The sequence below is a fragment of the Wolffia australiana genome, chromosome 6 (assembly GCF_029677425.1).
Source record: "Wolffia australiana isolate 7733 chromosome 6, ASM2967742v1".
Taxonomy (NCBI): domain Eukaryota; kingdom Viridiplantae; phylum Streptophyta; class Magnoliopsida; order Alismatales; family Araceae; genus Wolffia; species Wolffia australiana.
The window spans coordinates 12,701,698-12,729,640 of NC_135840.1; the positions used below are offsets into that span (position 1 = coordinate 12,701,698).

Below are 27,943 nucleotides of genomic sequence, written 5' to 3' on the forward strand. Positions count from 1 at the left end.
CCGGGGATCATCAACGCGCGCTAGAGAGAAATCACGACGTGGTGACTTGGTGTTGGCGACGCGATGCACGCAAAACTGGCGACACAAGTGCCTTGGTGGTGGTTTGGCACGGCTTGGCGTTGTCTTCCCTCCCCTCCACTTCTTCCTCTTCTCCTTTATCTTTCTCTTCTTCTCCTCTCCTTTGTTCTTCTCTCATGATACCAAGATGCACAAAATCTTTTAAAATAAATAATAACCTGGTATGGGGAAACTAGGGCTCCATCATGCCCCCTTATATAGGGGTATGATGGCCCTTACTAAGGTAGAGGAGCCCTCGGCAAAGGACTAAGTGCCCGTACCGGGAGGGGGGGAGGTATTATACATAGGAACCCCTTGACACAAAATGAACATATGTTTTACCACATTTTTGACGACAAAAAATTGATTGATAAATAATAGCCAATCGCACTACCATGTTTATTTAAGTTGATTGAATAAAATATTTATGTTGATTATTATTCCATGAATATGTGCAATGACTTGGTGGATTATGATGAGATCATAATACAATGATCAATAGTCTTTAAACATGTATTCTAAATTTTAGTATTCGATGAATAGTCGAAAAGGACATCAAATTATTGGATAGAATAACACTAGCCAATCCTACTTATATAATAAGTATATGTGATCCTTATGCTATTAGTGCGGGGACACTAACGACTCATAGTTGGTGTTCTTTGGAGAAAGAGTTCGCTGAATTGATCCATACAAATCCTTGAATGGTATTATATCTAAAGGTCATTCAGGTTGATTCATATTATTGTTGTATAACCGATCCACTGACTTGAGACTCTAATGTTATCTCGTGAATAAAATACTACAGTTTGACTAGGATTTAAGAGTCTTTAATCATGGGATTCAAATAAGTCTTAGCTCGGATGTAGAATGAAGCTCACGGAGATCACTAAGTGGTCAAGACAGGATCATCTGACCTTGGTATAAGAGGAGATCGACTCAAGGAAGACGATGTAGAAAAATCTTTGGCCTGGGTAGTGAGGATATTGGAGAAAATGTTCTCCAATGATCTCTATTACGCATCAATACTAACCGGATTAGGGTTTGTTGATAAACCATACCCTAAGTCATTCGAAACTCTCGCGCGGATGATGAATTATACATATACAATAGCCGATGGTGATAAAAGTTCCATGAGAGAGTTGACACTATTCAATATCTTCTAGAGCACGAGGTGTAGCTTAACACCCCACGAGCTGGAAACTTAACATACCAATTGGGTTAAATCAATCCTTTTTAAAGTAATTTATATGCTGATATAGTTAATTAATAAAGTTGAGCAATATATATTAATGGACTATTAAAGCTATTAACTAGAATGATATGTAGGCCTAGAGGGTTACACTCACAAGGTCATAGGAGCATTGGTGGATATATTTTACTTTGTATAGTTCTTTTAGAAAAATCATAAGCTAAATATAAAGAAGGGAAGGAGTCACATTTTAAGCACCCATTGAAGCCTGATTTGAGAGCCCCTCCCTTTCTCCATTCTCTTTTCCACTCATCCAAGGGAGGGTGTCTTTGAGGAGATCTTGATTTTCAAATAGAGTTGAAGAAGACATGGAGATCCAAGCGCCAAGTGATCGCATGGATACTTTTAGTCTAGACATGTGAATGACTTTAGAATGATCTCGGAGCGACAAAGTCAAGGGTGGAACGAGTTCCCCAAAAAGTACATTCGATGTTTTATTTCAAAGATCGATTGTGAATCAATCGACTCACTTCTGCATCCATGAAAACGTGTTTTCCATAGATGAACCAAGGCACCAAACCCTACAAAAACAACACGACATATGAAGATAGGACTAAGAACACAATACAATGGGTATATACACGACGAAAACGAACACACGAACACAATAAAATGACGAATAAACGAACATATACCGACGAAAATCAAAACATCAAAAACACGGACGTGTTTTACCCGAGGTAGTTGAACTTGGGTGTCTTCACTTGTGCCTTGGTATGCCTGTCAGACTGGATGTGAACTGACGAGGCCGTCAATGGTTAAGATGACGACTCCAAAAATGTCTTTGGTGGAATGGGTTGACACACTTCATCAATAAGTTCGTGTGAGCTATTAAATGATAATAAACCTACAAATGAAATTACAACTAAAAAGTACAACTGGGTCTCAGTATGTGGAGGGGTGATTAGGCTTTCACAGTGAAGATTCTTGAAACTCTAACTAAGCATATGGAGGGGTGATAAGAGTTTCCTTCGGAAGAATTTGAAAAAATAACCTTAAATATAATTATCTCTTCTTCAAATTGCAAAATATTATTCTTCCTCGACGCTAGTGAAAAGATTCATCTGCGTGAAGAATGTCTAGTTGTGTTCTTGTTGTTCTTCTTTGAGCTGCCTTCGACACTCTCTTCTTCTTCAGCCTTCTGGTCAGCCTCCAAGACAGCAAGCTGCATGCAACACATAAGAATAAAAATCCACACTCAAATAAATAAAATATTCAAAAAATTAAAATAAAATAGAGATAAAATCATTAAGATCATGGACTTACCTCATCAAGAACTGGTTTCAGCTCCTTGTAACGGGCATCAGCCAGATCGAAGCCATCCTTACGAAGTTCCTGAAAAATATTAAGAGCAAATAAACAACAATGCCCACAAAGAGAGAGTGTGAATAAAAAATCCATTAAAGAAAGGAGTGAGGTTTACTAAATTGGTTAATTGAATATTAATTTCCCACGACATCCTCAATAGAAACAATAAAAAAGGGGATGCCAAATCAAGAAATCGGCAAGGTGAAAGGTAAACAAGAATAAATAGATGAAGCAGATTGTTACAGGCCATTTCAGAATAAATAGAAATAATAAAAGGCGATACAATTTCAGGAGACGGTTGGAAAATCAAAAAACAAGATTAAATATACCGAGAGTATTTTCATTAGCCATTTCAGAAAAAAAAAATAATGAAGGGAGGAGAATTTTTAAAAAAATTAGAAAGAAGATGCAAATTGAAGAGTGGGCTGAGGAAAGAGAAAACATGAATAAATAAAAGAAGTAGGTTTTATTACCATTTCAAATAAATAGACCAAGTAGATTTTTAGGTTCAACAAGAATAACCAAGCTTGATATTTAATTTTCTCTGAAATAATATGAACGAAAACTCTAGAATAAGATTAAGTGGCGACATCAGATTTTTGGCAGAAAGAATACAAATACAAAGAAACTGAGAAATTACTAATAAATGAGGGAGGAGGGCCACCTTTCCCGTGTGCTGTGTGTGTTCGTGTGCTGCCATTTGCCAGTACAAACTTGTTCTTTTGTAAAAATCTCTCAGCGTTTCACCAGGCTGCAGAGGAGAGAGATAGAGAGAGAGGGATGAAGAGCGCAATGGGAAATGACAAGATAACGGCAAACTGTTCACTAAGAAAAGCCAAATGACATAGACATTGATGTCCTTCAAATGGAAAAAAGAAAAATATGATAGAGAAAAAGAAAGTCAAGAGTAGAAAAAAGTCAAGAGGTCTCTATCGAGTGAGGACCTTCAAATGGAAAAAACAAGTCTAGAGGAGAAAAATATGATAGAAAAATCAAGAGGGTTTGAGCTAAAATCTGATTGAAAAATCAAGAGAGGGCTTTTGGAAAAATCTGACCGAAAAATTGATAAGGGCTTTTACAAAAATCTAATAAAAAATCAAGAGGGCTTTTAGAGAAACAAGATTAAACGTGTTGAATACCATGGGAGTCCTCTGTGAGTCGGAGAGACCGAGGGTGACTCTAATCTGCTCAATTCTCAACCTCTTCTCCTTCCTCCGTAGATTCTTAGACTCGCCCTTCAAGATAGCTACGGCATCTTCTGTGTTCATCGATGATACCCCTCCATCCAAGCCCTAGAAATCAGACAATAGGAAACGAATATATTATTTGAGAACACTTTATTCTAAGGATTTTTATTAAAGGAGCTGAATATATTATTCAAATAAGTACGCACCACACCATCATCATCTGACTCGGCCCCGTCATCTTCACTTTGACTATCATCATTATCATCTTCATCTTCATCTTCATCATCGTTGTCATCTGAGACTTCCAACCACTCGGAAGTGGAAGCCTGCCAAAGCGAGAAAATTAATGATAATGATGAATAAAATCTCAAAAAATTGACGCAAATGAAACCATAGGCCATATACCTAAGAGAAGATAGCAACGGAAGAATCACAAATAAGGACATACCGGAATGATGCACTTCCATTCATCGAGCTTGTTGAGATTAAGCATATAAAGATCATCAAGAGTCACTTCTCGATCCTTGATCTCCATCATGCCCCCATAAACATACAGGGTGTCTCTGGAAACAACCATGCAGGCATTGATGCGTCCACATGGCTTCACAGTCTGATACGTGGAAGATAAAGAACCATCAGTTCTAAGGACATACAGCACACATGTGATATAAGTAAACCAACCTCTGGCACAGCGTTCATTTCCTTCTCAGGCTGGACATTGGCAAGTAAATTTGTTGAAGAGGAGCCATTACTGAGACTGAGACTTTTGTCCATGTGCAGAGAGACATCATCATTATCATCGTATCTCTGATCATCTACATCGTTCATTTCAAAGTCTTCTAGAACACTTGCATCCTCCTTGGTAAAACCAACTTGACCATCTGGTGGCCTTCTCGGTTCTCTTGGCTTCAAAAGAAATATAAAAATTTAAGTAATAATGTCTCATAAAAATCTGCACCCTATTAAGGTACAGTCCTTTCAACATATATTAAATTTTGAGGTATGAGACGAGGACTCTTCGGTTATTCACCAAACAAAGACCACACCTTATCTTTTGCTGCCTTATTCTTTCTTAGCTCCAAAGGATACCTAAAAACACGAGGAAATCAAGATAAATAATCTGCAGGAAAAAATTTAATGGTCAAGGATGTCAGGAATGATGACTTAAATGGACAGATGCTGAAATACTGATTTCAGCATTAGTCATTTTATTTATCCTGATTAGTCATTTTATTGTGAATGTTATCATCAGTGACCAATGACTAGTAAAAAATTTTCTTTATCAGCCATTTCATGTGGGAGAAATTGTGATAGCCACACATTTGGCGCCTTCGGAAGTGAAAGTGCAAGCAGGGTCTGCATGACACAGGAACAGCCACCAACTTGGCTTTCCCAGAAGATCATCAATCCACAAATTTCAAATAAAAGTACTGACAAAATGCGATCTATTTACTTCTATGATGTAACAAGTAAATTACAAAACGATGGAGAGAGAATAAAGGACGTACCAGCGATTAGTGTCAAGTTGAAATCCATAAAGCTCATTCATGAATAAACTCATCATTTCATCTCCTGCACCCATAAAACGGTAAATTCAGAAACCAGAATCCACGTGATAGTTCAATTTCTGGCGAAAATGTAAGAGAGGGAAACTAACAGAACAAGGCACTAAGGTTCTGTTAGGACTCCTGCAACGGACTTGGAGCTCAATGGATGATCTCAACCAAATCACTTTATATATTCCTATTATCCTTCAACCCAGCTGGAAACTTCATCTCTCTCCTGTTACCTTACAGGTTCAAGCTCCAGTCTTAGTGTCAACAGCACACATTAGAGATTGGAGTTTGTGTTATTCCTCAAGGGTTTCCAATTCATTTATATGGACGATGAACCCCCGCATGTAAAATTTTAGGTTTTTTCATCCTTTACACTCTGCCTGAGTCCCAGGACTGCTGGGCTCTTCCAGCCTCCCTTTTATCTCCTCTCTCTATCTTGCTTCCGTTTCTCTCCACCCTTGTTGACTTAAACAGCACACGATGATGAGGACACAATTTTTTTTGGAGATTCTCAAGCTGGTGAAGCTACACGTTTATCAAAGTCAATAACTTATCATTTCTACCAGCAATCACAGGAGGAATGTCAACCAAGGAATTCTAAGCCAGGAGGCATCAGAAAATATGGATTTGAACGAATGATGATGAATCTTACAAAGTTGTTATGCATCACATCTGGAGAGTTCAAAGACCACGGTAAGAATATGTGGACAAGCCGTATAGTCATTCCTCCATCATTTACCGATGATAGGAGTCCAATGGGCAATATATCGAAGATCAAGAAAAAGTGGGAAAGAGAACAAGGAAAAAAGGACGATCAAGAACTTGTGGAATGCAACAAGTCTGACCTCCCTGTCAAGCCAAATAGGCCCCCAAATACAAGAATAATTTGTATATCGATGCATGCCCACTATGAATGCAGATTGGGTAACTAAAATTATGAGTACAGAGGGAAGGAATAATGTTTCGCACCCATTTAAAGAATGTCTATCCTTTCTCCTCAACTCTGAAACAAGCTGATACAATACTGGGCCGGGTTTAAGAGAAACTCTGGCCCAGTACGGATCACCTCCCTATTTAAGGCACTGGCTTTGCACTGGCAAGTGCAGGCAAGAATTAATCGCGAGGTCCTGGCTCCTTGACCCTTCTCCCTCGTTCTCTCTGGCCATACCTCTCTTCCCTCCTTGACCCTTCTCCCTTCTTGATGATCTTACCTAGACATCACGACATCTTTTTGGAGCCACTTAAAGATCATGCCACAGGCACCTCCTTCATCTCTTTTTCATTCCATCACTCTCTCACCTCACCTTGTCAGACTATTGCTCGGGCCTCTTTGGAAGTTATTTGAAGTTTATTCAGTGAAGCTTCCTCGCATTACATTGGATAAACACTGACACGATCTGGGCTCATATCACAAGCCCAGCAATTACCAACAAACACTGAGGCAATGGATATATTACGCAGATAGGAATCAACTTTACGGAAGACTTCCATGGAGAGAGGACGACCCTACGACGGTGGGAAGGACTCACGCTCTCCTCCTTAGGTTCAACAACAAACATTAAAAACTACACATAACCCTTCCATTAGCAGGTCCAGGGAAGGGAGCTGAATCCCCACCCAGTACACTCTGCAATCCATAAGCCTGTCTCATGGGCCCAATGAACTCACTATCTGAAACTATTCGTTAGAGTTAGGTGATCATATCATACAAGCCATCAGAACCATATTGTAGTGCTGACAAGCAGCGTATTTGGGAAATACACTGAAAAAATAAGGCCGTCAAATTAGTGACAATTTTTTTTTTTTAATTAAAGAGGGAAGATCACCCGAAATCGGTGATCAACCCAGATATAATGATACATATGAACGTGTAGTACATGACCAGCATGGTCCTCTCCAATCAACACTCTCCCAAACCAATATGTAATGATGCTCTCCACATCATGTTGCACACTGTCCGTCGAAGCTGCCCTCACCCTGAACACTACTTCATTGCGGTGCAGCCATATTGCCCAAAAAACCACGAGGACCCTTTCCCATCCCATCCGTCCCCTGCCTGCACTCCCCTGGATTGAGCCCCAGCATGCCGCATCAGAAGACACATCCACCCCCATAAGCTTCTGAGGCCTCCATATCGTTCTGAGCAAATGGACATTCAAAGAAAAGATGCGAACAGGTTTCCTCTTCTTGTGTGCACATGGGACACTTGGAAGATGTATCCGGGAACACACGTTTTCTGAGGGCTCTGGTCATGACTCGTCTCCTGACCACTAGCCATCCAAATATCCGTACTTTGACTGGGACCTTTTGTTTCCAAATCGAGCGGCACACACACGCGATAGAGTCTGCTTTTGTAGAACCTTCACGAATCTTCTTGTATGCCTCTCTGACCGAAAAAGTTGTACCTTTCCACTCCCAGTCATCCCGTATCCTATTCGAAGGGCGCAAGTGTGTCAAGGCCTGCTGCATGCTCAGCCATTCGTCCACCCTCTGGTCCAAAAGACTTGCCTCTAAAATCGGGTTCCATGTATTGCCCCAACGATCTCTGACCGAAGCTTGGTGATTCCCTGCCAGTTGGAATAAGCGCGGAAACTCCTCCCGTAATTTTCCACAAGCAGCCCAGTCATCTGTCCAGTATCGGAATAGAGACCCATCCCCTAGCCTGGCTTCAAAAAATCTCTCGACTAATGGGAAGATGAGCCTCATGCTTTGCCAGAAAGGAGATGCTCCCTTGATGGGGACTGTTCTTTGTTCCCAATTCATCACTGTACCATAGCTGTCTCTTACTACCTTCATGACCATATCTTCCCCTGTCCCCATGATCCGTCCTGCCCATTTTGCCAGTAATGCCTTGTTCATGTCATGCAGGTGTATCACTCCAAGTCCCCCTCCCTCCACATGTTGGCAAACCACCTCCCAAGAGACCCAAACTGCTCCTCTACCATTCCCAGCATCCCTTCCTTTCCAGAAAAAAATCCTCATCTTAGCCTCCAAGCGCCTACCAACTCCCTGAGGCAACTTAAAGACTGATAAATAAAACATCGGGATGGCTGACAGCACCGATCGTAGGAATACCAGCCAGCCCCCTCTCGATAGCACCCGGCTCTGCCAGCCGTCTAATATCCTCTCCACCTTCTCAATCACTGCGTTCCAGTCTGTATTCCTGAGTCTTCCTCGTGTAAGTGGCAAACCCAAATATCTCATGAAATTGGCATCCCTAGAGCCTCTGCGCACTGTACTTCTTCCTCCTGCAATAAACCAAAGCCCAGGAATGCCGATTATGCACGATTAATCTTCAAACCCGAAACTTCTGCAAACAAATCCAGCAGTGAAGAGAGATTTCTGGCTTCCTCCACTGATCCTTTTATGAAGAAGGTGGTGTCATCTGCATATTGCAGAAGAGGGATACCCGCTGGGAAACTTGCTGACTGGAATCCCCTCAACAAGCGTTGAGCACATGCACTAGTCATACATATAGCCAATGCATCCACTGCGAGTACAGTAGCGGTGCCAGCGGGCATCCCTGTCTGACGCCTGCTGTGGCTGTATCCACCCACCCTCCGGTCCGCCATTGACTAATACTGAGAATGAATGCGACGTAATACATCGGCGAACCCATTGCACCCATTCGCCCGGAAATCCTCTCTGCTCCATAGATGCCCATAAGAAGTCCCATTCAATGGAGTCATAGGCTTTTGCAAAATCAACTCTCCACATGAACCCTTTAGTTCTATTTCACTTCCATGCTGCTACAATTTCACCAGCCACCACAGTTCCGTCAATCAGCTGTCGACCTGGTATGAATGCTGACTGAAAAGGACTACCAAGATGTCCAATCACCTCTCGTAACCTATTTGCAAAAATCTTCGCCATTATGAGGCAGATAGAGTTGGACAATGAGATGGGTCTAAAATCTTTAACTCTAACTGCACCGGGGCATTTCGGTATAAGAACCACGTCGGACTTGTCAATGCGCTCCAAGCCATAATTCCCGCTCCGAAATTCCTCCAACGTGTCCATAACCTGCCCTTTGACTGAATCCCAGAACTCCTTGTAGAAGAACACTGGGAACCCATCAGGGCCTGGAGCTCCTTCTCCATTTAGCCCTTTCATTGCTTCCTGAACCTCGTCCACTGTGAAAGGCCACACCAACTCAGTCTGTTGCTCCCTGGTCACTCTGTTGGCCCCTATGCCTCTCTATTTCCATTTGCTCTTGGCGCCTCGTCTAGAGAATGCCCGGAAGTGTTCTGCCGGCACACATCCTACTGCCCGAGACCCCTCAAACTCTTGACCCGCCACTTGCACCTTCTGTATGTAGTTTGCACTCCTCCTCCTGTTTGTTGTTATGTGAAAAAATCTAGTGTTGGCATCACTCTCTTTCAGCCATATTTGTCTTGATCTTTGTCTCCAGTCCATCTCCACCTTCATGTCCTCATCGGTAGTGAGCAAACATCCGCCAGAGAGAATCTCTCAACCAGCTCAATCGAGCATAAGAACATGTCCAATCTTGATTGCGATTGCGGACTCTTTGTGCTTCGCCATGTGAATACACTATCCTTCGGTCCCATTTCATACAGTCCTGTCTCTGATATAAATGACCAAAAGTCCTCCGAACCCAAGTCCCGGCCGCCAGCTCCATTGGGTCTATCCCATTCATGACGCGTGGCATTGAAGTCACCCCCCTACAATAGCGGTAGCCCCTGGAAAACGGAGGCCACTCTGTAAAGCTCCTCATAGAAAGGGGTATGCAATGCATGTATGTTGGGGCCGTACACTGATATAACCACCCATTCAAAGCAGTCACTTCTCCTTTTCAACTTTACTGCAGCCACAAATCTTCCGGTCCACTCATACTCTCTAGAGAACATCTTCTCATTCCATGCCACCACCAACCCTCCAGAGCGCCCACCACATTCACTGCCAGGAAGCCGTCAAGAAAACCTTGGCCAACTTTTTGCCACTCTTTTGTTTCACATCGCTCCAGCATTGTCTCCTGTATGCAAGCAACTGTAGCGCCCCATTCCCGCAGGTATCTTCCCACCACTCCGCGCCTATGCTCATCCCGCAGGTCGCGCACATTCCAAGAGATGCATTTCATTGATAACCTGCTTTCCCTCCCCCCTCTGAGTGCGTCCTTTGAAAGTTTGCTGCTTCGGCTACATTGCTTGTCCGATAGTTTCCTATCAGGTCCGTCTCTGCTCTTGTCTCCTCTCTGACCTGTTGTCCCGACAGTTTAACCTTCTCTGTGTCCTCTCCTAGTGTTTTTGCTTTGCTCTTCGAACATTTCGCCTGCCCTCGGGGTTCTGCTATCTTCCCAACTGACTTCACTTCCACAAGTCGTAACATGCCTCCCATCCCTGCTTTCACCCACGCTTTTCCTCCCGCCTTGTCCCTAAAGAAGAGTTTACCCCTCATAAATACAATCCCTTTAAATCTCTTCATGTCTGCTGGCGTGATTCTCCGAGAAGTCTGCTGTGCCCGTGTTCCCCGGGGTTTCTCCCCCACGACATTTCTACTATTCTCCAGCAGGACTAGCGGCTCACTTGCTATCTCATTCTGCCCCTTTTGCTGCGTCCCCTTGGACCATCCCTCATATGCCCACCTTGACGACTTTGAGTTCACGCTTACTTCTCCCACTGGTTGCTCTCCTTGGCTTGTGGTCTCCATCAGCGAAACTGTTTTGTCCACTTTCGGTTGATTTCTCCTCTCCCCGAGTGATGTGCTTGGGTTGGCCTCTGCCTGACTTGGTACAGGGGTTGATCTCTGAAGTCCTGTGTCCAGCTGCCTTGAAGTCGAGCCGCTTTTGATTGTGGCCTCATGCCCTCTCGAGCCTGCGACCACTGTATCCTCTGGATGCTCATCTGCCAAGGGCTGTTGTTTGTCTGGCGCTGGTTTAGTGGCCTCTCTATTCTCCCCCTCCAGAGGCCCATTGGGAGCTTTCTTCGCATGTGACTCTTGTTGTACGGCAAGTCCACCTTCTAGTCGAGGATCTGGGGGAGAAGTTCGCACTGTCAGGTTGACCCGTAATTTGCTCTTCGGGCCTTGAAGCCAGGTTATTTCCGGTGGCTGGCTTCCCCCCGGCACCTCCACTGCAAGCATTGTCACATTGGGGTCTCCGGACGTCAATCCGACCGAGATAACGTCACGAAGCTGCCCAAATGGCCATGATAGAGCCCCCAACTTCTGCCATGTTCGATAACCCAGTGGAATTCCTCTGGCTTCAATGATCTGTGTCATGCCCGCACCCTCTAGAGCCCCGTCTTCTGGTAGAACCCGATGCCACTTCACCGTCCCGTCTTCTTTGATGCTCTGTGTCCAGCCGCAAAGTGCAATGCATGTCGCCATAGACACTCCCCGAAGAAAAAAGGCTCCTCCCTCCAACCTCCATAGTTCTGCTTTCATCCCTGCCGGGAACTGTGCCCGTAGTCCTTGTTGAACTTCCTCGAGATTGGGTGATCCCTTGACCACAACCCCTACCAAGCACCCCCTTAACAGTTTGCTGTTGTGCTCTTCCTTCCCCCTTTCCTCAGGCACATTCCTCATCGCACTGCATAAATCCGGCCCGCTTTCAATTGCCCCCTCTCCATCATGGCCTTTGCTCCACGGCCTGCGCCTCTGCATCCACGGCAGATCACCAGCTCCCGACACTCCCTGGCATAATGCCCTCGCGAGAGGCACCAGTAGCAATTTGTACCCTGGTAACGTTCCCAGATCTCTGTTGCTCCCGTGGGGCCTTGAGTCTTTTTACGCCAGTGTTCAACCGTCACCCAGCCCGCCTCCTCGCCTACCTCTTCTGTCAGATGGTTCCTGCCTGCGTTCCTCCGAGACTCCTCAATGCACCCTTGTCAATGATGCCACCCCCTCGATTCATGACTGCAATCCAGGAAGGATAAGAGGAGATTTTGAGGAAGAAGGATCGTGGGCAAGAATCAACAATATTTACTCGTGGAAAAAATAACTTGTTACAATCGGGGTTACATTGGCTTTATAGCCTCTTAAACAAAAGGGAAATGACCGTTGGAGTCCAACGGTCATCTTATGACCATTGGAGTCCAACGGTCACATTAGTGGCTGCTTATTAGCAGTCACTAATGGGCACTGTCTTGCTGGGCCGTAGGGACATGTGATGCCCAATGGGCCTGTTGAACTAACACCCCCCCTCAAGTTGGGTATAAATGTTGAACATGCCCAACTTGGATACCAATGCTTGGAAGTGCGGGCCAGGGAGGCCCTTGGTGAAGACGTCAGCAACTTGCTCCAGAGTGGGGATGTAGTGAGGAACAATAAACCCATCATCGATGCATTGCTTAATGTAGTGTCCTGCTACCCGGGCATGTTTGGTCCGCTCATGTTGGACTGGGTTCTTGGCCATGGCAATGGCCGATTTACTGTCGGAATAAAGATGCATCCCCGTTCCATGGAATAGATGTAAGTCTCGTAAAATGTCTTTGAGCCACATGCCCTCACAAACGCCCTTCTTCAAGGCTCGAAGCTCAGCCTCTGCACTTGAGAGGGAGACTTCTTTCTGTTTCTTACTTCGCCAGGTAACCAGGTTACCTCCAATAAAGCTGCAATAACCCGAGGTGGACCGACTGTCCTCAAACAAGCCAGCATAATCAGAGTCGGTGTAGAGGGCTACACTAGGTTCTCCTCCCTTCCGAAACAGTAGGCCTTGCCCAATAGAGCTTTTAAGATGAGCGAGAACTCGATCTGCTGCTCCTTGATGTGACTCCCGGGGGTCACTCATAAATTGACTCAGTGAGTTAACAGCAAATGCGATATCCGGTCGAGTATGGTTGAGATATAGCAATCTTCCAATAAGTCTCTGAAAAGACGTCTTGTTCACCAGGGCATCTCTTTCATTCTGTTCAGCTTTCAGCTTGACATTGATGTTGACAGGAGTAGCAGCTGGACGACAGTCCATTTTACCTGTTTCCAGCAATAGATCAAGGATGTATTTGTGCTGTGACAATATAATTCCAGTCTTAGAATATGCCACCTCGATTCCCAAGAAGTAAGGAGGCCGAGTGCTTTAATATCAAATGAGCTAGTGAGATGTGCTTTAAGACTCTGAATTGCATCAATATCATTCCCGGTGATTATAATGTCGTCGACGTATACAATAAGAATGACTACTTTCCCTTGGGAACTATGCTTGATGAATAAGGTGTGGTCTCCTTCACTCTGAAAAAATCCGGCAGAAAGCATGGTTTTGGAAAATTTTCCAAACCAGGCCCGAGGGGACTGCTTGAGACCATATAAGGACTTCTTGAGGTGACATACATCACCCAAATTTTTACTTAAAGAATACCGAGGAGGTGGTGACATATACACCTCTTCTTCCAACTCCCCATGTAGGAAAGCATTCTTGACATCATATTGATGCAACTTCCAATCAAATAAAGCTGCTAAAGCAATTAAGACTCGAATTGTATTCAATTTGGCAACGGGGGCAAAATTTTCATTATAATCAATACCGTATGACTGAGTATATCCTCGGGCAACTAGGCGAGCCTTATGTCTTGCAATTGAGCCATCGGAATGATATTTAATAGTGAAAACCCATCTGCTGCCGACCAGCTTTTTTCCAGCTGGGAGAGGTCCCATTTCCCAAGTACCATTTCTCTCAAGTGCTTCCATTTCTTCATCCATAGCCTTCTTCCATTCAGTGGAAGACATGGCTTCTTTGATTGATTTTGGAACCGACACGGTCATTAGTGCTTGAATTATGATATTATACTCAGGAGAAATCTGAGTATATGAAACATAGTTGCCAATTGGATACCGCTTTGTCTGTGTGCATGCCCGAACACCCTTGCTAACGGCAACAGACCAGCCATTGTTGCTGGGAATATCTTCACAAACTGTTTCGTCATTACTTGGAATACTCTCTGAGACATCAGGCTGTTCCTCCTCCTGAATAGACTTGAAATCTGACCTGCAGCATGCTGTTGACCAATGTTGGATGGTACAGGGACTTCTTGATGCCCATTGTCGCCAAGCTCTTGAAACACGGAGTCAAGATTTCCATCCGACCTGCTCTCTGAATCATAAAACATCCTTACCTCATCAAAGGAAGCGTCTGCTGTAATGTAGAGTCGCTTTGAGCTGGGATGATAACATCGGTATCCTTTTTGAGTAGGCGAATAACCCAGGAATAAACACTTTAGGGCCCTGGGATCCAACTTTCCTGCATGGTGAGCATGTACATATACAATACAACCAAATATCTTGGCTGGCATATTAGTCCTTAGACATAAATGAGGAAATTCAGAAGACATAAGATCAATCGGGGCAGAAAAATTCAGGGTTCTGGATGTTGTTCGATTTATAAGATGTGTGGCCGTGGCAACTGCTTCACTCCAATATTGTTTGGGACAGTTTCCTTGAAACAAAAGGGCTCTGGCCGCAGACATGATATGGCCAATTTTCCTCTCAGCGAGGCCATTCTGCTGAGGGGTGTTCACACACGAGGACTGATGCACAATTCCCTTATCTCCTAGATACGTTTTTACTTCTCCAGAAAAGTATTCTTTAGCATTATCGGTCCTCAGCATTTTGACTTTTTTACTAAACTGAGTATTAATCATTTCGCAAAAGAGTGTAATGATTGAGGGGACCTCAGATTTGGATTTCAGTAGATATACCCACGTATATCTAGTGAAATCATCCACAAACAGAACAAACCACCTGTGCTGGAAGAGGCCAGTGGTGGAACAAGGCCCCCATACATCACAATAAACACATTCAAATGCACTCGAAGATCGATGATTTGAGGCAGGAAAAATGGCTCTTTTGTGTTTAGCAAATTGGCAAGACTCACAAGTCAAATTGTCAATAATGATCCCCTTAAACAGATTGGGGTATACATGTTTCAAAAGAGGAAATGAAGGATGTCCTAGTCTCCTATGGAGGAGGATGACCCGTTCTTCACTCTGGGTGTTGTAGACCACCTTTTGGCAATCATCCTCCTCCAGGCCGTCTATTAGAAGAAGTCCCCCTTCCCTTCTAACAGACGAAATCTTCTTCCTGGTGTCCTTTATGCACAAAAAACAGGAATCGGAGTCGAGGATAAATCTCCATCCAGTATCAACAACTAATTGTGTTAGGGACAGTAAATTTGCTTTTAATTCAGGTACGTGTAAAACATACTTTACGATCACCTGATAAAAATGGTCCCTCCTTTGATAATACTCCTTTGATAAAAATGGTCCCTCTTCCTTCAACTTTTAAAATCCCACCATTAGCAGTGAAAACCTTATGATCACTGGAAACTAATTCATATGATTTAAAGAGGGATTTTTGGGGTGACATGTGATCCGTCGCCCCTGAATCCAAAATCCAAGACGATGCTATGGGGCTAATATTATTGTAGGTAGTGAAGGCAAAGTGCTCACCTGATCTGGCCAATGATGTGGAGCTTATCCTCTGCAGAATTTTATTCATCTCAGATTGAATGATCTTTTGAATTTTGCCCCCATCATTGCTCTTCTTGGTGGAGGGATCTCCCCCTTCACTTGCAACATATTCCTTTTTCTTGTCTCTGGGCACCCAGAGACCTTTCCGGATCTGCTCCTCCTTCCAGGCCAGTTTTCGGCAGTCCTTTTTCAAGTGGCCTTCCTTCCTGCAATAGCCACAAACGAGTGGTTCTGGTGGATTACCTTCTTTTGGAGTCGCTTTAGGGGTCTGTGGAGGAGGCGCTGCAGAGCTTGAATTATTCCGGGGCTCACCCCTTTTAGCTAGGTGAGCTACAGAGGCAGGAGTAGTGGACTCTTCATCCTTAAGAATCAATTTTCTCCGACGTTCTGCTCCTTGCAGTTCGGAAATAGCTTCTGCTAGTGTCGGAAATTGTTCTCGATGTAGCAGTTGACTCCGTAAATTTTCATATTCCGAATGTAAACCCATCAGAAATGTAAGCGTTCTGAACTTCACTTCTCGGAGGTAGGATGGTGAATTCTTATCTCCAGTGGGCCAGAGGAGGTCCAGTTCCCTCCAGATGGCCTTGAGCTTTGCTGAATATGAAGATATGGACATGCTGCCTTGCTTCAGTGTCCTTTCTTGTTCCCGGAGGTCGAAGACGCGGAAGTCGCTGTGGGTTTCTGCACCAGATTTATTAATCTCTTCCCACAGATCCCAAACACAGTCTATAAGGAGGTAGTCGTCTCGTTGTTCTTCTTCCATATTTCGTATCATCCAGTTTACAATAAATGCCTCTTCCGACTCCCAAACATATAATTTTCGATCATCCTCTGAAGGGGCATCCTCAGTTAGATGTTTGCCCAAATATGCAGCTTTGAGGGACCTTTGAGCAAGAGTGACCCATTTTTGCCCATTAATCCTGTTGACATTATTGTCTCCTTTCCTTTCTTTTCTTCTTTCTATTATTAGCCCCTTTCTATTATTAGCCCATTAAGGGCCCTTTCTATTATTAGCCCATTAGGGCTCCCTATAAAACCCCTTGTAATATCTTTGTTTGAGCATCAAGAATTGTTCTTTCTTCTTGTCTTCAAATCCCATTATATTTCATATCCAGATCGGGTAAGATCAACCTGTTCTGGATTGTAGTATCAGCTTCTTTGGTAGTAGATATAGAAGTTTCTAATTCCCTTTCCAACATCTTGGATTGGGATTTACCTCCCATAGAGTCTTGACAACTGGTGAATGAAAGTGGGTGAAGAGAGAATTACCCAACAGAGCAGTTGATGATTACTGCTAGAAGGGAACCAAATGTGCCGAATGGATACGGCACTAACTGAAAATTTTCTGTCGAATCTCCTCTTGAAGAAAGGAATAGTCAACGAATGGATACGGCTCACCAATAAGGGACTTTCATCAAGAGGAGAAATTCGCGAAATTTCGGAACTCGCAATCACGAGTTTCTTCAGCACTTGCAATCGAGATCGCAAAAAACCACGGGAGAAGGTTTCACGACCGGAATCGGAATGATTTCCGTCGAAACCGAAAAAACGATTGAGCAATCCTTAAATACTGACCAGAGTCGAAATGATTTCCGCCAAAGAACAGTTCCCGCCAGAGAATCGATTTCCGCAGGAGAACGTCGGAGAGTGATTTCCGCGGGAGGACAATTTTCGCCGATGGATCAATTTCCGCAGGAGAACGTCAGAGTGATTTTTGCAGCCTTTGATCCTTCGAAAAAAAAGGTGTCTATGATCCTTGCTCTGATACCATGTAATCCAGGAAGGATAAGAGGAGATTTTGAGGAAGAAGGATCGTGGGCAAGAATCAACAATATTTACTCGTGGAAAAAACTAACTTGTTACAATCGGGGTTACATTGGCTTTATAGCCTCTTAAACAAAAGGGAAATGACCGTTGGAGTCCAACGGTCATCTTATGACCATTGGAGTCCAACGGTCACATTAGTGGCTGCTTATTAGCAGTCACTAATGGGCACTGTCTTGCTGGGCCGTAGGGACATGTGACGCCTAATGGGCCTGTCGAACTAACAATGACCATTGAGCTCCCTCATCCCCATCGGGATCGCACTCGGCTCTGCTCTGCCTGGCCCCTGTGGGAGTTTCTTCGGTACATCTCCAGGCCTGTCCCCGTATGGGTGAGTACGGGTACCCCAGAGGAGTTACCATACAAAACTCAGCTGCCATCATCACCTCCACCTCCACTGCGGCAATCATGTTGCTGCTTGGCCCTCCAAGAAGGTCAGAGACGTCTCCTCTGCCACGACTGATACCGGTGCCGTTGCTACCTCTGTCGACTCTGTATTGATGCTGCCTTCCACCGCCAGCAAAATCATTGTCTCCTCTCTTGCGAGGAAGGCCCTGATCCCATGGCTGTTTGCTCACTTGTGGGTCATTCGACTGCCTGGAAGCTCTCTTTGTCGAGCTCCCCATCTATATCGTCTTTGACTGTTTGTTTCCCTAGGCCACCTGGCTGGTCCTCCGACTCTATCTCCTCGATCTCCTCTAAGCCGGTCCATTTTCTCCACTCCAGTGTTCTTTAACAGCAATGCGCTCACCGGCGAGCTCTTCCGTTCAACCCCGGCGATCGCACACCGGGGATCTCTCCAGTGTTCTTTATATCTACACTTGTTAGATATAAATAGTGTATAGGAGTTAGAGTTACTGGTAATAAGTTTAAATATATTATATTAGAAAAGTATAAATTATAAATGAGACAGCAAGGATTGGCTGTGAGGCTTCGCCGATTGAGAAATCCTAAGCTCAGTACTTGGAGGCTTCGCCGATTGAAAACTCCTCAGGTCAGTCCAAGGAGGCTTCGCCGATTGAGAACTCCTCAGTTCAGTCCAAGGAGGCATCGCCGATTGAGAACACCACAGCCAAAAGGCAAAGGAGGCTTCGCCGATTGCGAACACCTTAGAGGCTTCACCGATTGAGAACACCTAGAGGCATCGTCAATTGAGATCACCTCAGGCTTTAGAGGCTTCGCCGATTGAGAACACCTCGTTTACTCTTGGTTAAGCAAAACCCTTATTTTTACAAGGGCAAATTTCTAAATAGCAGACACCATACAAATTATCATCTACAAGTATACATCTGAGCACCGCTGTGCTCCTCTCCCGATCTCCGATCACCACCGATCTCCTCCGTTCTCCTCCGCCAATCACCAACCACCGCCGTCAACTCTGCTCGCAGCTGATCCGCCGCTGAGCGCCGCCAGCGCCGCTGTTCTCTTCCGCCCTATCCACCCTCCGCTCTAGTCGAACTGATCTCCTCCGTCCATCTCTTCCGTTCTCTTCTGCCGATCTCCGACCACTGTCGATCACCACCGAGCACCGCCATTGTCCGCTACTGTTCTCCAAGTTCCGATCTCCCTTTCCCGTCGCAGAGCTCCGATCACCGATCACAGAGGAGATAACCGCCGAGCACCACTGAACACCACTGTTCTCTGTCCCCGTTCTCCGATCACCGCCGTGCACCACCTTCATCGCCGTTCCCATCACCCTTCTCCGTAGCCCTTCTCCTTCACCGCCCTTCTTTGTTCCTTTCTCCGTCACACCCTTCTACGTCGCCCTTCTCCTTCACCCTCGTTCTCGTCATTCGTCACCCTTCTCCTTCACCCTCGTTCTCTGTTGCCCGTCTCCTTCCTCAGTTTGGCGACCAGAGAAGGGTGAACAACCCTTCTGCTTCCTGAGTCCATCGTCGCGATCCGAAACAACAGTCCGTCAAATTAGTGACAAAACTCAACAAATTCAAGTTTCTTTTTTGAAATCCTGCCAATTCAAAATAAATTTCCAAGGAAGTAAGAGTTTACTAGATCGACCACATTACTGATGGACAAAAAAGTCGACACAAAACAACTGGCATCTTGATTCAATCCTAATTCAAGATGCACTCTGTCCATCCATGTTCCCTCTGCCTGTCGTCTATCATCTCCTCCATCCTCCCCAACTCCTATGTTAGACAGCATGCCTATTTTAGTCTTTTAGTTACTCTCTTTTTATTCAGAACTTTTGTATCAGAGACCCACATGTATTCCTTTTAAAATGTTTGTTCACCACATTGGTCCTTATTCAGCGAGCCTCAGCCCATTTTCTGTTAAAATAGATTTAAAACAATCTTGAGCGAGTAAGAGCGTTATGATGTTATGACGTTGCACCTGCACATCACATGCTACATATAATTTGAGGCAACGCATAGAGCCGTTGTAATTAGCCATTCTATGTCTTAGGCTGCTGGAAATCTAGCCCAATACAACCCAGTATCGTGTTAGGATACCAAGCAACCTAACAATCAAATATGATAATCTTCCAGTTAGAACTCCAACTCAACGAACATGCACTTATCTTTCACTCGATCCCAACGATCGATCATTGTAAAACCAGATCCTTACAGGGAAAGGAGTAGAGAAATGATTGAGGAAAGAACTATTATCTCGGAACGAAGAACGGTAGTGGTGACGATCTGGGACGGCCGGATCGGCGGCCCGACGCAGGAGAATCTCCAGGAGCATTTCTTGAAGTCGATTTCCAAAAGTCCCCGTCTGGCCAACCGTTCTTCTCTATTTATACCAACTTCCCGCCACCTTCAGAGCCGCTTATTTCCCGCCCTTTATTTTCGAATTCACCACGTGCGGTTCACTCCACACGTGCGGTATTATTGGCCTTCCTTTTCCTTGACATGTATGTACGCAAAGGGCACTTATCATATCGCTTGTGTTCTTTACGAATGAAAACCTAGAGATATTTTTTCCTTCTATCTCCTTGAGTATCGTTCCTCCTTTGATCATCTGCCTAAATATCTCCAAGGGACTGGAGGCATTGTGAAGTAGAAATTCCTTTCTGGTCAAAACCCTAACAGGAGGGATTGAGCGGCCCTGGAGAAGAGTTAAGGAGAGCTCAAGTTTTCACCTAATAAATTTCCGTGAAAACTAGACGATTCAGAATCAGAAGAAAAACACTAGATGAGCTAGGTGACCACGTAGGATATAAGAAAACAAAGTATGCGAACTTAGATGAGCTAAAGAACCAATGATCCAGAAGCTGATTAGCCAATATTTTTCATTAATTTGCGAAAAGAATATTGAATTGGATATGAACCTTCTAAGAAAAAAGTGAAACTAACCTGAAACCTCCATATCTACTACGCCTCCAAAGAGTAGTGCTCGTTTCTTGTGCAGGCCCATTGAAAACCCTGCGCGAGGTCCTGGAGGCATTCCCGCTTTCTTGACCTACAACGAAATTAAGCATTTTTCTTCAACGAAAGATTACAGCATTCCCGAACACATAATCTAAAGGCATTATTAGACTGATGAGAACATATACTAGATCTTAGCCAAAAGGCAGGACAAGGACATAGATAATACATTGACATGAAAAAAACACCCTCACGTGAACGAACTATGAGGACATGATAACTAAAGTAAGAAAGAAGATAGTGTACCACTTTTTATCAAATACCTTTCGCCACTCCCAGGTTCGAGTGTCAAGAGCCCACATATCATGATGAACAACACCCTTTTCTGAACCACTCTTGTCAGCTGAGATCTCTTTTGAGTAACCCCCATAAAGAAACACCTGATAATAAAACTTAAATTGTCAGATTACTACATCCATTCATATTTCATTTTCATTTAACATAATTTAGGTTCTTAATGTTTTCCATACGGTAAAAATCCCTCTATGAGATACTGAGCCTATTGGAAGCTCTAGTACAAGCCAATCAATTCAAACGACAACGAATCAGGCTGCTCTTCATGAACATGATAGAGCCGCTAGAGCATCTACATGGGCCAAATGCATTTCTTGTATTTCACTGATTTTAAACCAGTGAAACCTTAGCCAATAGTAATGAGGTTTTCTCTAGTGTTCTCTCGTTCTGGCTGGCCACTAGGTCAACAGCTGACCAGCCAGAGAGCTAGCTAACAGAATACAATGCTAGAGCCCTAGAGGAGTAATCCTATCATTTTACCTTTCCCCATGTTTTCCATTTAAATAAATTTTGGACTCCATTTAAGAGGGCAGCGAAGAATAATGGATGTAGCATGTGTTCCTCTATGCCTCTCAAGATTCCTACCTGTTTTGAAGAATCCCCTTCCATTGTAATAGAGTGCCTTTCCATGACTCTAAATCGATATCAACCTTTCCCTTCTGACATATCTCTCCCAATCGACAACCCTGTTCCAATCTCTCTATAACCTTTGGATCTCATTATATTTCTCTCAAAAATCCCTACTGAAAAGTATGCCAATTGTTTTTCTCTTTCTTACCCGACTTGGAAAATGATACACCAATGTAGTATCAATGAACTATTTCCAAATAGATCCAATAAATCACGATAATCCACCCAATGTGGATCTGAACTCGAACAGGAAAGAATATAGAAAGATGATTTGGGAGATGGTCGATCGGGACGGCTCCTCCTTCCTCCTCGGAGAAGCTCCTTCCTCCTCGGCGTAGCTCCTCCTCCAGATCAGCACCCTGGATCCTGCTGCTCTGGTCTTCTGACGGCCTAACCGTCGTCGCTCTATGTTCAAGAAAGAGTCGATGCCTTTCCCAATGTCTCCCTTCTTTATAGGGGTTTGCCCCCTTGGTCAGGTCGTGCGGTCAACGGGCCGTTGACCGGCTCGTTTCTTGTGCCTTATTTGGAATTTTCTTGAAAAGAACATATCAGAAAACTACGGATCAGTTTAATGGATTGGATGAAAAAGATTATAATCTTCATTACACGGTACTAAAATAATAGGCCCTGAATGACAAAGGCTTGGAATTGAGAAGGCAGAATTTTGGTTCTCAGATCTCAACAAGGGCATAGAGATCTCCTGGGCTTTATTCTACAAAACCCTCCAACATTTGCTCCACTATAATACTGCTGTAACTTGTGATTCCAAGATTTCCTCCCACTACATAAATTGTTTCAGAAAAAGTATATTAAATTTCTGAGTTGTTTCCTGGAACGAACCGGAGAAATGATGGCAGTTTACCCACCACATGCGACTCCCACATATGCATGTCAATAGCTGACAAACCTAGATCAAACTTTGGGTCTTGCTAGCATGATGGAGTCAATACACGTGTGACTATTAGAAGAAAATTTATTGACTTCCATGAGAATATGTATTTTTTCACGAATATTAATTGAATGTATTTTTAAGTATTGTGAGGTTCATCTCATAGGGAGCAATAAATATTTTGTGAATTAAATTAATTTAGGCGGACTTGCCTCATCTTGGTAGGGAAACAGCTGGAATCCACTTCTTGCAGAAGGCCACAAGCTTCCTAGCTTAGGTTTTATCTCTTGCCACTAAATGTATAGCCAAAGAGACATCAGAAATAGTTATAGAGAAAAAAGTCTAAGGCAAGATTGAGGGAGGAAACCTTAAACAGATCTAAGTCGAATATATGTAGGTCATTGAAGTACCTAAAAAGAAGCAAAGAAACAGAATGAAAAATCAGGGGATAATGAAAAGAACGAGTATGGACTCAGAAAATGAATATTATTTTATTGGTAATAGAAGAAAACAAATCAAATCCGGGTTAACCCGAAGCCAGGAAATGATCAATTCAAAAGTAAAAAGTATCCAAAAGAGTCAAACAACAATAAACGCAGAGAGGTAATAAGGTAAGCAAAATCAAAGCAAGAGGTTCCGGCTGACAGATAGTAACAGAAAAACAATAAGGCTAAAAATTAAGAAAACTAATAGAATAAAGGGACGAATGGACCAACCTTACTTCACGAAGTGTATCATAGAAACCTCCAAAAATAATAATCTTGTGTTTGTGTAATACCTAGATAGAAGTAGATCATCAGTGAGATCAATAAACGAATCAAGAAATGATATAACTAATAAAAATATAATAACACAATAAATATTGTCGGCCTTTGAGATAGAAGTGGAAAGGAAGTCCAGGAGGGTAGGGCAATGGGGGAGGACACCCGTTGCCCTAAAAGACAATTATGGAAAAATTGTATTTTCGTTTGAGACAGTTACTTTTTAACAGGGGATTGGGAGAACTACAAAGAGATCATTAATACAAATTAGAAATAACTATCTCTCCTTTGGATAGTTTCTCTCAACCTGGTGAATGATGTATTTCATTTCCAGGCTGGACATAGCTCACGGGGAAGAAGAAACAAAGAAGAAAAGATAATACATTATCTTTTTATTTGAAAGATGATTAAAGGAGGGCGATCACCCGACAAAGCGGTAACCACCCAAAGTACACAAGTACACACCTACATTATCTTCATACAGTTCGAGGAAACCATGATGCCATGAGACCCTCAACTTCGTGGGCAAGCCAGTCCGTAGAAGCGGTCATCCCCCTTAATTCCACCTCATTTCAGTGAAACCATATTGCCCAGAGCACTGCCATTGCTGGGCTGCCCTCTTCCCTCCTCCTGGGGCCGCCTCACTGGATGGACTTCCAGAAGGCCTCCTCCAATGTCACAGTCACAAACTGTTGTGCTTGGGTGGCCCAGGTCGTAGGGGTGATGGGGCACTTGAAAGATAAATGGTTGCAGTCTTCACTGCTTCTTGCGCATAACATGCAAGTTGCCAATGTATCTGGGTACATCCTTTTGCAAAAGACGCAAGTCATCAATCCTGTTTTGCATTTAGAGCAACCCAAAAATCTTTACCTTCAACATAACCTTAAGGCATCAGATGGCCCGACATGCCCGGATAGTCAATTGTTCCTCCTCAATTTCCTCGCAGATCCTCGTGTAGGTCCTTCGAACAGAAGACGTGACACTTGTCCACATCCATCCATCTTGTTCTCCTGGTCATGGGCAGTTCTGATTCAGAGCTTGTTGTATGTCCAAGAACTCCGCCACCCTCTGGACTGACAGAGCGCCATCTACCAACCGGTTCCATGTGTTGTCCCAGAAGCCCCCACTTTGGCTGGATACTGGGCTAGCACCAAAATCCAAGGAAATGGCTCCTGCAGAAGGCCACACGATGACCACGGATCCAACCAGAACTGAAACATCGAGTCATCTCCTAGCCTGGTAGAAAAGAAAGCTTGAACTCAGGGGAAGATCTGTCAATAGCCCTGCCAGAATGGTGAAGCCCCTCTGACTAGGGCTGCTTTTGTATCTAAGTTTAATCCCCAACCATAACTGTATTGCAATATTTGAATAGCGAGGTCCTCCCAGGGGTACATGATCCTTGTCACCCACTTTGTTAATAGTGCCATGTTCATACTTTGTAAATAGCGCCATGCTCGTTTGATGGGCCTGCAAACAAAACCCTCGCCACCAGTGACTGCCCTCAACTTTGGTCGGTCCCAAAGACTTTCCACAAAAATCGTCACATCAGGCCTTCGAGTCTCTGTCCGATTCCTACAGGCATCTTGAACACTGAGAGGTGAAAGATAGGAATTGATGACTATCCTGACTGCAATGGCACCAATCAAACCCCTCTGCACAACACCTTGGCTTGCCATCCTTCCAACCGTCTCTCAACCTTCTCTACCACCGGCTGCCAATTACCTCTAGTCATCCACCCTCTGATCAGGGGCAGGCCCAAATATCTGATAGCTATTCTTCCGAAAGGTGTACCAATGCCTCTGCACATTGCATCTCTTTTTGAAACAGACCGCAACTTACAAATTCTGACTTAGCCCAACTGATTTGAAGACCAGAGAAGCTGGCAAATAAATTGTGTCATCCATTTACAGCAATAACGGAACACCCTTGGAGAAGTTTGCTGTCTGGTAGCCCCTCAAAAGTTCATGAGAACATGCTAGCTTGGTGTAGCGAGTGCGTCCACCACTAGGACGAGTAGTAGTGGGGTGAGCTTGCATCCTTGCCTCATCCCCATGTACAGTTGTATACGCCCACCATCTGGTCTTCTGTTCATCAATACTGAGAAGATATGCGAGGTAATGGATCTCATGACTCATGCAATCTTATTGGCCCAATTCTCTTGACCTGTGTGACTGGTGACGAGACTACTACCATCATGGATTGTTCTGACTTGCTTCATTTAATTCAATCTCATTGTCACACCTGTCCCAAGCTTACCAGCATCTCTGACCATATGTTATGTGCGTAGAATGCAATATAATAGTTAATGGTGCTGAAAGAAATCAGTAGATCAAAGAATTACTTCTCCTTATAGCTATATGTATGCAACATACGGTGTTACTATGCTTTTATAATATGGCCTCAATTACTGTGTATTTGCTGATATATCTTTTTTAAGCCATTACAGTTTTTGTAATTGGTTTCAAACCCAACTGTTACAGCATTGGATATGACATTCAAGTTAAACAAATAAGATCAACTTTCCCCATTGCCCAATGTCAGCCAAAGACCTTTATTTTCATACATTTTGTCAGCTCTGCTGAAGCAGAACAGACCAGAAGCCAGCCTCCACATTTACGGTTTCAGAAAGGAAAAAAGACAACTTTAAATTCGTGCTCACAGTCTGGGGTTTAAATACCCATGACTTACATTGTGGACCCGAGCCTGGGCCTGGAGTGGCCCAGTGCTAGGTCCAGGCCCGGCCCGAGTTTAAGTGACTTAATTCACATAAACAGTGAAATAAAGATACAATAAGGGGCTATGTTTATCATCCGACAGCTTTCTTACCAGGAGGCAGCGGTACTACCTCCCAAGTGCCATTTGTCTTCAGAGCTGCCATTTCCTCATCCATAGCTTGACTCCACTCGTTGCTACGAAGAGCTTGCCCAACTGACTTAGGGACTTCAACTGAATCAACCTTGGAGAGAAAATTCTGATAACCATAACTTAAACGATCATAAGATAGATAATTGGCAATGGGATAAAGGGGTCTCTGAGTGCAATTTCGGGTCCCCTTACGCACTGTAATGGGCCACTGAAGACCTTCCTCAGTCGGTTTGTTCACCTCTCTAGACCCCGACTCAAACACAGCAGAAGTTGCTTCATCACTATCCACTTGTGGATGTTCGGGACTCGGTGCTGGAATACATGTGTCATCAGATTCATCCGCGGAGTTTTGCTCCGTATTACTCACTGGTTACGATATTTGGAAGTGAAATGGCAAACTCAATGGATCAACCGATAAATCAGCTGGTGCATTGGTTCGCAGTTGAGAGTTCTCTCTTCCATAGAATGCCACATATTCGTCAAATGTCACACTAGCAAAGACGAAGAAACGTCGAGAGGATCAACACCACGCATTGGTTGGCAGTTGATGTAGCCCAGAAGCCCATTTTATGAGGCCCATTAACTTGTGGCCCAAGAAGGAGATTCTTCTAGAACTGACAGGATTTGCAGAACTTTACCTAGAGCCCCTCAAAATCCTCTGACAGGATATTCTCTGACAGGATTTCTCTGACAAGATTTACTCTGACAGGATCTTCTGCCAGATTCATACCTGACAGAATCCTCTGACAAATTCTTCTTTTGCCAAGATCTCTGCTCTAACTTGTCAGAGCTGCATATCTTTTGTTTTGTCCTATCAGGATCTTTTTGAGCCACACAAATATCTCCTGACACTTCTACAGGCCCTAGAATTTGCAAGATATCTCTGCTCAGGCGTGTCAGGCTGCTTATCATCTGTTTTAGCTTGTCATAATTGTTTTTCTCAATATTTTGACTTGTCATTTCATGGGTATAGTCATTATGGACGACCATGCACTTGTTGTGACCTATATAAGGCCCTTATGTACCCCTGAATGAGTATTATTGAAGTCTGTTGTTTTGTTGAAACTGTTGTTTCTCCCCTTGGAGTGTTCTCTTTGCTAGAGAGTGCTTTAGTGTTTGTGGATTCAAGCACAACCCCTTGTGGAATCAAGGGTTGAAGAAGCTAGTTCTGTGGTTTCAGGACTTGGCTCCTTCAAGTAGAGGAAGGCTTGGGGATTCAAGTCTTATTCCTACACTGTTCGTGTACTAAGGCTGCGTCAAGTGATATCAGAACGAGTCTATTGTTCCAGCATCAACGTCAAAGGATGTCAAGAGGCAAGGGTATGCAGATTGAGGAAGATGCTTCAACTGAGGTATCCTCTATTTTAAGCAAAGACCTTTATGATTTAAGAGATATGGTTCAAGCACAGCTTGACAATGTGAATGATACATTGAAACAAATATTGGCACATATCACTGCTTTTGAGCAATCCCCTACTAGTGGAAATCCCAGAAAAGAATCTGGTGCAAGATC

General features: G+C 43.9%; 1 protein-coding gene across 1 annotated transcript in view; it reads right to left on the bottom strand.

Annotated features, from left to right (window-relative positions):
* Positions 1-2,219: 2,219 nt before the first annotated feature.
* The window catches only part of LOC144704512 (Galactose oxidase/kelch repeat superfamily protein), a 39,091-nt gene continuing 13,367 nt past the window's right edge, over positions 2,220-27,943 (bottom strand). Inside the window, exons 7-20 of the mRNA XM_078576959.1 lie at positions 23,521-23,582; positions 23,172-23,214; positions 23,017-23,097; positions 21,255-21,371; positions 20,920-21,025; positions 5,313-5,376; positions 4,851-4,893; positions 4,486-4,710; positions 4,253-4,414; positions 4,011-4,130; positions 3,757-3,909; positions 3,282-3,368; positions 2,576-2,644; positions 2,220-2,474 (exon numbers count right to left, since the gene is read on the bottom strand). Of these exons, the coding sequence (XP_078433085.1) occupies positions 2,370-2,474; positions 2,576-2,644; positions 3,282-3,368; positions 3,757-3,909; positions 4,011-4,130; positions 4,253-4,414; positions 4,486-4,710; positions 4,851-4,893; positions 5,313-5,376; positions 20,920-21,025; positions 21,255-21,371; positions 23,017-23,097; positions 23,172-23,214; positions 23,521-23,582 (1,437 nt within the window). The 3' untranslated portion in view covers positions 2,220-2,369. The remainder of the gene's footprint in view (positions 2,475-2,575; positions 2,645-3,281; positions 3,369-3,756; positions 3,910-4,010; positions 4,131-4,252; positions 4,415-4,485; positions 4,711-4,850; positions 4,894-5,312; positions 5,377-20,919; positions 21,026-21,254; positions 21,372-23,016; positions 23,098-23,171; positions 23,215-23,520; positions 23,583-27,943) is intronic.